Source organism: Genypterus blacodes, unplaced genomic scaffold, assembly GCF_046128005.1.
Source record: "Genypterus blacodes isolate CSIRO-AG114 ecotype Tasmania unplaced genomic scaffold, CSIRO-AGI_Gbla_v1 ptg000007l_1, whole genome shotgun sequence".
Classification (NCBI taxonomy): Eukaryota; Metazoa; Chordata; class Actinopteri; order Ophidiiformes; family Ophidiidae; genus Genypterus; species Genypterus blacodes.
In genome coordinates this window covers 1,256,496-1,269,013 of record NW_027466821.1, presented here as the reverse complement: position 1 = coordinate 1,269,013, position 12,518 = coordinate 1,256,496, and the positions used below count along the sequence as shown (strand labels likewise).

Sequence of the window (12,518 nt, the reverse complement as noted above, 5' to 3'; positions counted from 1 at the left end):
AGGCTGTTGCGTGTGTTTGTGAACGATGCTGTTCGAACCAGCCAATCAGAGCACGTCCTCACAAGGGGGCGGAGTCGCGGCGCACCTGAGTGTCATTTTACGGAATGAACCTATTCTCATCAATAAAAAGAAAGATAGATAGATAGATAGATAGATAGATAGATAGATAGATAAATAGATAGATAGATAGATAGATAGATAGATAGATAGATAGATAGATAGATAGATAGATAGACAATAGGTGCCCGTGCATTTTGAAGCCCAAAAGTTTAAGTTTATACATTACACTTATAAACCATGATAACAGCCAAATCGCTTCTGTAAATAGTGATACTAATGAGGTTTACTACCATTGACTCCTTGTGAAAATCACTGAGCCAACATGTACAAAACAAACACCGGCCTATTTTACGATGAACAATGCAGAGGATGACTCTCTTTACATACTGCTATCCCCATTCACGGCTGTGTCGTCTGCCGAGGGGAAAGGACAGGTCTGTGTTGAATTTCAACCACACCCAAGTCATTGTGGAGTGAAACCGTGGCTGTCTAAATGTATTTTCTTATAAATACTTCAGGAAACAGCCAGTCCTCCGGCTGCCTCTGCCTCTCTGCCAGCTGATCCTCCTAAGCTCCCTGAAACTGGATAGTGTTCTGTTGATGAATAGTGAGCAAACACACAAACAGGTTGTACAATTAGCTTGAATGGGACTTTTTTTCAGCAGTAGTATCTCTCTCTGTGAGGAACGTGTGTGTGTAGATGAAACATTAAGTTGATGCAGGTTTTATTACAGTACAACCTTCCTAACCAGACAGTCTGCCAATCAGAAACAGTGCAGTTCATTAAAAGTAAATATTGAAGATATTCTGACAGTAGCACATTCAAAATAAACCATAATTTATCCATCTAAAATTTCCAATCACCATGACAGATCATGCCTTATGATCTTGTCAATTTATGACATTGTAATGCTGCTGTTTGCATTACCTTAATACTGTAACAGGAGCCCTTAAACAAATCATTTTAAAGTAAAGGGTTATTTATACCCCTTGTCTCTTCAGAGCAGGTCTAATCAAAAAAAAAAGAAAAGAAAGAAAAGAAAGAAAGAAAGAAAAGAAAGAGAAGAATGAAAAGAAAGAAAGAAAGAAAGAAAGAAAGAAAGAAAGAAAGAAAGAAAGAAAGAAAGAAAGAAGGAAAGAAAGGAAACATTTAAATAACATAACTAGACATTTCATATAGCCACAATGACTCTATCTGAAATGTTTGAGTCTGTGGTACAGAGGGAGGGAGGCCTGGTTATAGGAACAATACCACCCTCTAGTGGGATTATGGCAACAATATGGGCAACAATATTTCAATAGAATCAGTAAAGATATGTGAATGAGCCTATATAAGATGTTTTGTATATTCTTGTACATAACATAGTAAGACAAATTGCTGGAGACTTCTCGGAAAAGTAGTATATTGATTTTGGTTTGAAATGGATATAGTACATAATGCAGACCCTGTAAACGTATATAAACAAATCCATCATTTGTTTTTCAAGCAATGGTCTTCACACAACACCACCTTTCATCAAGTCAGTGAGTTTAGTGTGGGCTAATCAAGTGTAGATATCGAGGTCTGGTCCAGTGGAATCGTAGTAATTCTCCTGAATTCCTCTATCATCTGAAATGACAGAGGCTTCACATTTCACAAGTGCTCATCACTGGCGAAAGCCAAATAAACAGTACAAGACACTAAAGCTTTTTGAAGTGCGTGGGATACATTATCTTTTGTTATTTACATTTCAGATGGCATATTAACATCTGCTAGTGTCTTAGCTGGGTGATTTTTGATTTTTAATTTGACATTTCATTTTTCAAAGGCTCTTCTGTGATAAATATTTGTAGAGGGTGTGAAAGAAGACACAATAGATCATTAATTATGGAGAGTTTGTGTCGTAATTTCTGTTCATTCTAACAAGTTTCATCACCATAACTGTATCCATAGCCTTATAAGTGCATGTGGGCTATGTTCTGTTTGCATGACATGAAAATCAATCAGTCATCATCAGTTGTATTAGGATCGCTCAATACCTATCTCCCAGCATGCACCTTGCACCGTCTGTGGCTGAATCCACTTTAAAATCTCTCCACTGATCCCTCCAAGTACAGTCTGTTCTCTGAGCAACGAGGCGAAAGCCCTGTGCCATCATTTAGACAAGTGAGCTGGCTGCCAGGAGATGGAGCCGTTTTCCACTAAATAAGTCAAACCCCCCACACTGACATCAGAAACATAGAGCTGAGGGGAGGAGGACACAGGGAGGTGTAAGGACGTTACATGCATTTAGCGTCCCACTGGGATCTTTTGTCTGGGGGCTTGCATGCAGCTTGGGCTCAGTGGCCCCATTTGTGCCATATGCCACCAGAGGCCTGGCTGTCACATCAGATGAGGACCTCGTTGTGATGGCATAACTGACTGTGCAGCTTTCAAGTGCACATTCACAGTCAGTGCACACTGTCCATGCCTTTTTAATGCAGTTTAAATGGGTGGCTGCGATCAAAGATTGTATTATACATTCAGCAAATTCTATCTATTGCATGCTGCACCTCATCCTTTCAATATAAAATGACAAATTCTATTCTAAATATAAAAACGATTTTCTTTGTACTGAAGACTGTTTGTCTATTGTGCTTATCAGTTGGATGTCTGTAAACCGCTATTTGCCAACTACCTTTGAGTCTTCCAGTGATCCATTTTGAACATTTAAAGCAGATAAGCTTCTGAACAATTTTCATGGTCTGTCTCCCCTGAATTAAAACCTAAACCAGGAGAAATTAAAAAACCTTGCATGCTGCGTTCAGCTGATGAGGGGAGCGTTTTTATTGTTAACTGTATTTGCATAATTTGCCAACAGTTGCGGTTACAGCTTCATCTGTGATAAACCAGCTCTTCCTGAAGCTACAATGTTGTCTAGCCTTAGGCAACATGTGCATCCATCACTCGCTCCAGAGAAAACCGTGGTACTATGTAAAATATTTAGCTTAGATTTCATAAAAGATACTGTATGCACTTTTTCATTACTTTCAAACGCAAATCGCTGATGAAATAAGACTATATCATCGTAATGTATACCCAGGTTATCTCATTGTACTGCATAAATAGTTTTTAGAAATGTATAATTACAACACCAAATCCTTTGAAGACTTTCGTAGGCAAAAAACTAAACTGAATAGCAGTGTTGATATATTATACCTTTAATTGGATTTAATTAGAAATACAACAATACATATTAAATCAACCAAGACGGCTACAACAACAATAATTTCATGAATGACGTTATGATATACAAGATAAAGAATATTTGGTGGGCACAGATGGTAATTTACAGACAAATCTAGATGTAGCGTAGTGGTATAAAAAACCAAAACAAACTATGACCTTCAATAAATTATGATAAATAAAATATTTGAACTTCATTCTAGCATCTGTGGTTTCATGCCGTGACCATATATCGCCGGTATAAAAATAACTTCACAATTGATTACAAAATAGCGAGGCCAGCTCTAGCAATTTAGCAAACAAATAAAGGCGTTTGATGTTTACTAGCTAATCCCTGACGTCGTACATTGCTAGGCTAGTTAGCGTAGCGTCAACGAAACAGTTTGTCAACGTGGATATTATGAGGTCAAATTACCCATTTTTTAAGATTACGTCACCGACAGGATAGTTTGCAGGTGTTTAATCCCAATGAACGTCACTTATTGTTATTTATCGTACGTATTAGAAAAAGAATATCGGCCCTTTAGGTAGTGCGGAGGCACATGAGAGGCTAGCTAGCTATCTAGCAAACCACCGCACCGCCTTACGCAAACACCTGCATTACCCGTAGACATGTGTTTTTATGGTTAGATTTATATTCAGCATTTAACAAATAACGTGCAGCTGGTGTCCGGCGTGACGGGTTGCAGTGATCACTTCAGCGTGTACTGCTCGTACCCAAATATTAGCTTAGCTTAAGCTATTAGCCGTTCTAATCAGGGATCATAAAAACGTCAGTAAAGCTATCAGATGTATATAGCTGACCTTGTCTGGTAACTACGCAACACAATAAAGCAGGTAAACGTTCACATAAAATGTCAACGCTAATTGGGATTATCGGCCCAGTGCTCGGGTCAGTCCGAGGTAAATTCACCGCCCGAGACAGTGTTTGCTGCTAGGTTAACGAGCTAGCATATCAATGACTTGTTAGCCCACAATTCGGTGGCCGGTTAGGGAATCCGAACGGGAGTGGGGTGAACTCAAGAGTGTCGCGGTTTGCCGCAAAAAGAGCACTATTTTGTGAAACACACTCCAGGAAACGCACTTCCCCGCTGTTTAGTGTCAATTCCTCAAAATGGGGTCTGGCTAACGTACGTCTCCGCCATTTTGTGACAGGTTTTTCATTGAGCAAAGGGGTACGTGTAATGGTTGAATGTAACCCCATCAAGAAGATATCCGCTTGGCAGTTGGAGGGAAAAGGGATCAGGAGTAATTTCCAACCATCCCATGAGATAAAAGTGGTTTTGAAGTGGTCAGCAAGGGGCTGGAGAGGATTACTGCAACAACTTATAATACATAGAAAACATCGACAATACAATTCCGTTAACATGTGAGAACCATTACATATCCTTCACAAAAACATAAATTCATGCTTCGATAGTTTGTGATTACGGTATGGAAATGTGAAATTATGCACTGCGGTGCGACAACAATGTAATAAAGTTCTATCAAGGTCAGTACAAAAGCTGAAAGAAATCAAAGAAATGTGTGTTTTAGATACATTGAGGCAAAGGCTTCCCGTATTTAGAATAGATAAAAGTAAAGTGAAATAAATTCTGACTTCTAATATAAAGTTAAATAAGATTGGTCGATATGGATCAAATAAATACTGTCGTCAATATTTTTTGATATTAATAAGACAATATTTACTTAAATAGTCCAAATTGAGGGGAAAGAGATAAATGAGAAGTTATCATAGATACGGATTTTGGTGAAAGATTCAGATTTTGGTGAAACTTGACAAGTCATTATTCTGTAAGATATGACAACTGTGAACGACTGTATGCTATTATGTCAATACTAACTTAATAGGATGGTGCAGTTGAAGTATTGCCAATTTCAAAACGTAAATGACCAATATATGCAAAAAGAATAACATTTTCAGAATAGTGCATCTGAATGAAGATCATGCATTGTGTTCATAAGTAATCAATAAAAGTAAATTATGAATCATTACCTAAATTGATAATAAGTCCCACCAGAATAATAAGTAACTTCGTTTGAAGCCAACAGTAACTGTGGTCAGGCGTTATGTAGGTTTGAAAAATAAAATAAAATAGTTTTTAATTTGGCCATAACATCTTCTGTTGCCCTTCCTATCACTCCTGATTGGGATTACAAGGGCACTATGTTAATTAGAGTGATCCCCTTCCCCCCACGGGGCATTTCCAAGTACATGCTGACCCGTTTTCAAAAGGGGGGTCGAGTTGTCAGACGGTCCCTAAAAAAGAAAACAGTCTCTATTGTTCCAGCAAACCGCTCTGGTCTGGGCAGTGCAGTGCCGCCCGTGGACGCAGAGGGCGCTGCACGCATGGCAGGCCGGGCTCCGCGGCCTTCACATCTTTTTGTCTGAGAACTGGATCCCTCTGCCGCTCTACAGTGTGTGCGATAGCCTTGGAGCTGCGTCCGTAACACACTGTCAAACCACTCCAAACGAATACAACCGCGACCAAAAGCATTAATTCAACACATTCTGCCATGGCGCTTCTAATCTGCCGGTAAATCGGTCGTATTTCTGACTGTTCGCTGGAACTTAGTCCGGGGTTGAATCGGGCTTGCTTTCTGTGTGCATCAGTCTTTATTAGCGAGCTGCCGCTCTTCTTGCTATCAGCTATTTCTTTAACTTTTTAAACACTCAGCTTCGCGAATGACTGAGCGCCGGCGGAGTATGGGATCCTTGGTGTCTTAAGAAGCGACTGAAGTGGGATTTTAACCGTTTTTGCATGCAAAAACAATGGCAAATTCGACGGGGAAAAATCTACCAGATCAGCGAAGGAAAGGACAGGCTTTCCTGGACGAGCTGCGGCAATTTCACCAAAGCAGAGGGTGAGAATGGGGCGTCTTTTTCTACTAGAAATATAACTTTAAATCTGCATTGCATGTGGCCATGAGAGACACCAAACTGTAATTTAAACCCATCTGCATTTATTTGTTGTGTTATCCCCCCAGATCGCCGTTCAAGAAGATTCCTATCGTGGGTGGGAAAGAGCTGGATCTCAATGCTCTCTATATCAGAGTCGTCGCTTTAGGTGGATTCGCTAAGGTGAGTGGGAACTAAAAGTGGATTTTTCGACACACTCTGCTGTCTGTGGACTCCTCAGTGGACCACTCAGCAACTCCGTTTGGATTCCCCGGGACAAGTGTAACCCATCAGGAAAGCGTCAGTAGTCGTGTTGGCCTTGTGCTAGTTTGCCATGTATCTCTATGCAATGTGGTGGCTTGTGTTGTTGTGTGGTTTGAATTGAGAGTCCGGGCGCTCGGAGTCAGAGTGCAGTTGGAGCGACTCAAAATTAGCGGGCACGTTTAACATCGATTATCGGCACGGAGCCCGGCCTCGGAAAACGCCGCTGGGCACACGGCGTCTCGCCCGGGCTTTCGCCGGTAGTTTTCGCCCAGGGAAACCTCCAGTTTTCTTTTTCGCCATAGCCATCTTTCTTCGGCTTCATGGCCGATCACAAAATGTAGGCCTCACAGGCCTATGTAGTGAATACAGTAAACTATATCAAATACGACTCCCAAACCAAGGCGGTCCGCCGTTTGCTTAGGCGTTTGGTTTAAATGGAGGCAATTAGTTATATGAAGTTGGGCCTCGTTGGCTTTTCACACAAAGACGGAAAAGTCAAGTTAGCTTGTTAGCTAGACTGCTAACTAGCCACAACATTAACGATAGTAGCCTGAAGAGAACTAGATAGTAGAACTTAATGGTGTATAAAATGCAAATATGCTCGACTCATAATTACAACTAGCCGATTAAATACATTGATACCATTTTTAATGTCCAATTATTTCATGTTTTCCGTGGTTTGTAGATATTTTCAGCTGTTAGAAGAAGTTATTGATCAGTGATTCTGATATTGTCTCACTTGGAGACCTGTAGCAGACCAGATGGTTGCTCTTTCTTGCTTTTGGCGCAATTTTGTCTCCTAACAAACTGTTTCTCTTCCAGGTCTCCGACAAAAACCAATGGTCTGAACTGGGAGACGAGTTTAACTTTCCAAGGAGTTGTTCCAATGCTGCATTTGCTTTAAAACAGTACTACCTTAGGTAAGTAGCGTGGCCATGCAGCTCTGTTCTCGCACAGGCAGCATGTGGGAAGTGTTTACAAATGTTAAGATGCAGCCAGCAGGTTCCAGTCTCTCCTTTCCCGTTCGCTCTGCTGGGAAGTAGCACAAATACAATGTTTTGATGGTTAAAGCATCATCAATATGTGCACATTTATTTTGACATAGCATATGTTTGATTGTTATGATTGAGATCTATAGCCAAATGTGTACTTTGTTTAGCCTTGATCACACTTGAGTTGCATTTTGTGTGGAATTGCCTCAAACCAACACCAATTGGTTATTCCTTTGTGAATCTGGTGTAGACGGAGGGCTTTGGGGTTCAGTTAAACACTTGTGATTGAGCAGTCTTGTATGCAACCTTCAAGTCCTAACGCAGTCAGCTGCTGTTGATGGGAGGCTGGTGGAAATGCAGCTCTCCCCAACAGCTGGTATTTGTGGTTTTGGTGTTGCTGCTTTCTCTCTTCTTCTTAACCTCCTATGCAACGATATTTCCCATCAGTAGCACCTGGCTGCAGAGGATTACACCTCTCTGCAGGAAACGCTTGTTGATTCTCTTGGATACTTGATGGGCAACTCGGGTCACTAGTTGATATCTTCGAATCGGAGTCTACCTAATGGTGCAGAGTGCCGCTTTAACAAGTTGGCTTTTTTTGCAACAATTGTAGCTTGTTACAGCTTATTTACTTGTAATAACTGCCAAAAGTGTCTTGCAAATGTTTGGAGCCTTGGAGGGTTTCTTGTTCATAAGTAATGAGTTTCAGAAATCATTGTCAATCTGCTTTATATTTCCTGCACTTTAAGGAATGGGTTATAGTGTTTCCAAGCTGAAGAATATTGTCATCTGTTGTAATGGCTTGCATGGAGGACGGCTCACAAGGCAGTGGTTTTGGTCTGTTTGTCTGGTGTAAATAGCTATGAAGCATGGGTGTTGGGTTTCTCTGATCTGATTTATGTGGGGTTGTATCTTCTTCAGCTCAGTAAAACACCACCTTTCTCATATCTGTTTTGTGTTTATCTAACAGGCGTCATATCTGAGCTCGTACTTGTCAGAGAAAGTCATTTGATCTGTTATGTTGAGCCTCTGAAAAAATGAAGATGCAATTAGGCCAACTAATGTGAAAGTGCTTTATAAATAGCCAGTTTCTTCTCCTTAACTGATAGCTTCACTACATACCACGAGATGAAGTAGAATGTAGCATCATGGCACCTGTGAAGATGAGCAAGGCGCTCAATCTGTGTTCATCTTCGAAGAAGTTGTAATAATTACATGTAAAATGTGCTGGGAAGGAGAATGAGCCTTGCTGCAAAGGAAACCTGACAAGCTACAGGCTGGATATTACACTTGTGTCACTGCAGCTTTTGGCGGTGCTTTGTAAAGTTATCTGAAGCAGCTCAGTGTGGTGAATGTCAGAGACAGCAGGCTACTAGGTTTGTCTTTTCTCAACTAAGGCTGATAATAGAGAGACTCTCCTCGCCTTCCTCACTCTGATTTTTGCCGACAGAGTATGATTACTACACAAGTAGGCGCTGATACAGGAATGAGTGGGTTGCTCTGTTTGGCCACATGTGAGCGGCAAAGCTTGGGCGGTGAAAAGAAATCACCGTTGGGAAATTCTCACTTTGTCTGATTTATGGAGGTCAGAGTTCACGGCCAGTTAGGCAGCAGAACCCCTGGCGCTTGTTTGGTTTTGCTCTCTTGTTCAAGGATGTTTCAGTCGGGTGGATGTAAGCTGATAACAAACATTAATGGCAAATCTTGATCAGCTTAAAAGGCAATCTTGAATCCCTGGACATTATGTTTTGATTTCAAAGACTTGATTGTGAATGTACCAGCTGCTAAGATTCACTCTTAGATGAGCATTTTGTTGTGAGCCAATATCTTTACACCAGTTTCATAATGTGATAAAGGGATTTGGCCTTCAGCAAGTCCAGTGCTGATCTTGCGTGACAGTTTGTCTGTATTTGTTCAACGCTCTTCATTTCATAAGTCAAATATTCATTCCCTTTCAAGGATCTCTATCTTGTTACAAGCAGGGTCTCTTTTTTTGTGTACAGTTTCTGGCATTACACTCCACTTTTGGCATTTAGCTGGTACTTGCTCTCCTGAGTGACTGAGAATGCATTAACAAGTAGGAGTGAAAGACACTGTTGCATTGCGGGAATCAGACATCTCCCTTTCCTACTATTGGATGTTCAATCTTAGCTCCTCATCCCCCTGTTGCGCTGTGTGAATGAAAAGGATGGTCATGATGAGGCCGTGGTCAACGCTTCCCATTTGGGAGCTGTGTAATAAGCGGCACTGAAGTCCAGCACAAGCTCCTGCTGCTGCCCATTTGATATTTGAATGTCACTCAGTAATAAGTGAGCCACGCTTGCCAGAAACACTTTTCAGCTCATTTTCAACTTGTTGAAGTGCTGCTTTGACTCCAGTGCTACCAGTGGTGCTGACTTCATTTCAACTACGGGGGAGGAAAGATTCCCCCTCTAGATCAAAGCACTGGTTGTGTTGGAGCCCTGCGTCATTAGCATAACTGAAGCAAGAGATATACATTTAAATCAGAACTATTCAAGAGCGGGGGTATGTACTCAAAGATCAAGGGGATGTAGAGGAAGGTTTGCCTATCAGAATTGATGCTTACAAATTGCAAGTCAAAATGTCTTGACGGGGCTTTCAGGGGCCAAACAAACGCTTCAGAGTTTGAGAAATTTGATGGATAGCCTTTATTCTACTGATCATGAAATTTGCACCGGAATAATTCAAGAGTAATAATAATAATAAGAGATTTTATTATGTACTATTTTACAAGACCACAAGTCAATACTGAGGCCGTCAGTGTTTTGACCAAAAAAAGGACTGTACTTGTATAGTGTGTTTATCCAAAGCGCTTTACAATGACCTCACTCCTGTTCCCCAACACTTAGACATGCTTTCTAAGAAGCGCCTGGAATCGAACTTGGAACAGAATCCCTTGTTGACTTTGAGCAATACCCTACAAATGCCACTGAAATGTCTGTGAATTTGTGTTTGAGGAGCCTGGAAACCCTCTGTTAGATAAGTGTAACGCAGCTGAATTGCTCCTTGAATGTGGAACACATTGTGTTTCTTGATGTTTATTCTCATTTACCCTGCTGCACGCTTTATATAATATTATTTTTGTGTTCCATGTGTTTATCCTGTATGTGTGTGCACTAAACTGTGTTTAAAATTCCCCAAAGGCTGCTTTGAATTTTCCTTTGACTGAGATTTGGATGCTCATCTCCTTGGTTGTAGATTGGTTGCCTGGTTGTTGTTGTTTTTTTCCTAGTGGATTCATGTGATTTGAATGTGGGCTTGCTCCATGCACTCACCCCTCATGGGGGAACAGAGTCCTGATTTTCAGTAAAAGGCCATCCAGCTCAACCCGGCGCATACTGTCATTTATTGAAAAGTGAATGAAAGGGGTCCTTTGATTTTTCTTTCATAAATATGGCCCCTGGTGTTGTTACAACCTAGCCGGAATTATCTTGATGCAGCTTATTGTAGACAGAAGCCGAGCCTTGTGATGGGTGCACTGGTTCAAACTTTGTCTGACCTTTCTTACTTTCCCTATCGTGGAAATTAACCCCGGGGCATGCTGACGTATAGGCACTACTCACTTAATCCTCTGACTGAGCTCGTGGCATTTGTTGGTTTCTCAGTTTAGATATCGTATGGGATGTTGTTGTTGCTCTTCATCCAGTGAAAGATGGCAGCAGAAATCTAGCTTGTGCCGTTGTGCAACATTTTTCAGGGTTTTAAAATTGGACCAAAGTAGTAACTTGTGATTAGATGACACACTGCTGCTGTGATGAATTAAAGTGCACCTGATCGAATTTCACCTTTGACCTCTGCGATATTATGAGCTGCGTTTCAAATTAAGTTTTTGGCTCAAACTGTTTTAACTGTCCAGTGATCACAGAAAACCAGCACTTTGCGTTTCGGTGTTGTGCTGAATCAGTCTATCTTAGCTCCGAGTTGAGCTGGCTGCCACAAATATGATTACTACACCTGGCACACTCTCATTTGTCGTCCTGCTTTGAAAAACAATTTGCTGCTGAGACTAGTACACTCATTATGTTATTTTTTTTCAATATTCATATTGAAACATCCATTTCTCTGCTATCTTTCTCTGAAGGCTCAATTGACACACTTCTACATCCCATGTTCCCATGAGCCGAGTAGGTTTCATCTCAAAACTCTTGGAATTAATTACCCCATGAAACCTAACCAACAATTGTTATGCCTTGTGTACATGTCATCAACCCCACACAGTGTCTATACTCAGAAGATTCACTATTGAGATAACCACAAAGCAGCAGACGAGATGATCTGCTAGTTAACTATTTGGTATTGCGCCAGAATGGAGCACATGATGTTTATAAGGGTGGAATATTTGCAAATATGGGGAGGGATCCTAAAACCCTACCTACTACTCACTGCCCAGACATGAATGAAGTAGTATTTTAAGGCATTTTGAATTTACCCACCCTGTTTACGAAGTTATTGTGCTTACAATAATTTTCCCTCTTCTGGCAGCCTGAACTGATATTCTCCTGCTCGTCTGAAACATCTGGATGAATTGGTCTTTGATCTGCCTTGCATCATCTGTGGGTTTTTTTCATCCCCCTGCCTCATCTGAGCCAGTGCTCACTCAGACTGTAGAGATGCTCTGATCAAGACGCGACTAGTGCCTATTGCTGCACAATAAGAGACCGTTACCAGAATGAGAGCGGGAGAGAAAAACGAGCACCGTTAACACCATGAAGACTGGCCTGTCTGTAATTTGACTTGCCCTGCAGCAGTGGTGGCCAACACTGATAGCCTAATCTCTTCCCTCAGTCTCCATGCTAACCAGCGAACGTCAGATGTGCTTCATACACAGCAGCTAGAATCTGGCGGAATCAGTTTAAGCACCTAGTTAGCTGTTAATGTGGTTAAAATGTTCTACTATGGCTGTTTTTTCTTTGCTGGTAGCTTAGTCTGGTTTTGTCTTGACATTACTTGCCAAATGCCAAGTGTCTTTGCATTGAACCAATCTCACGCATTCATATCGGTTTCACATTTGAGGCCATGCCTTGGTCAAGGGCAGTGGTAGGAGTATATTGCCATTTTTGTCGGAGAGGAGATCCAC

General features: G+C 41.2%; 1 protein-coding gene across 1 annotated transcript in view; it reads left to right on the top strand.

Moving 5' to 3' along the window:
- Positions 1 to 5,592: 5,592 nt before the first annotated feature.
- arid2 (AT-rich interactive domain 2) overlaps positions 5,593 to 12,518 on the top strand; it is a 28,630-nt gene continuing 21,704 nt past the window's right edge. Inside the window, exons 1-3 of the mRNA XM_076150963.1 lie at positions 5,593 to 6,130; positions 6,254 to 6,347; positions 7,251 to 7,348. Coding sequence (XP_076007078.1) covers positions 6,039 to 6,130; positions 6,254 to 6,347; positions 7,251 to 7,348 — 284 coding nt within the window. The 5' untranslated portion in view covers positions 5,593 to 6,038. The remainder of the gene's footprint in view (positions 6,131 to 6,253; positions 6,348 to 7,250; positions 7,349 to 12,518) is intronic.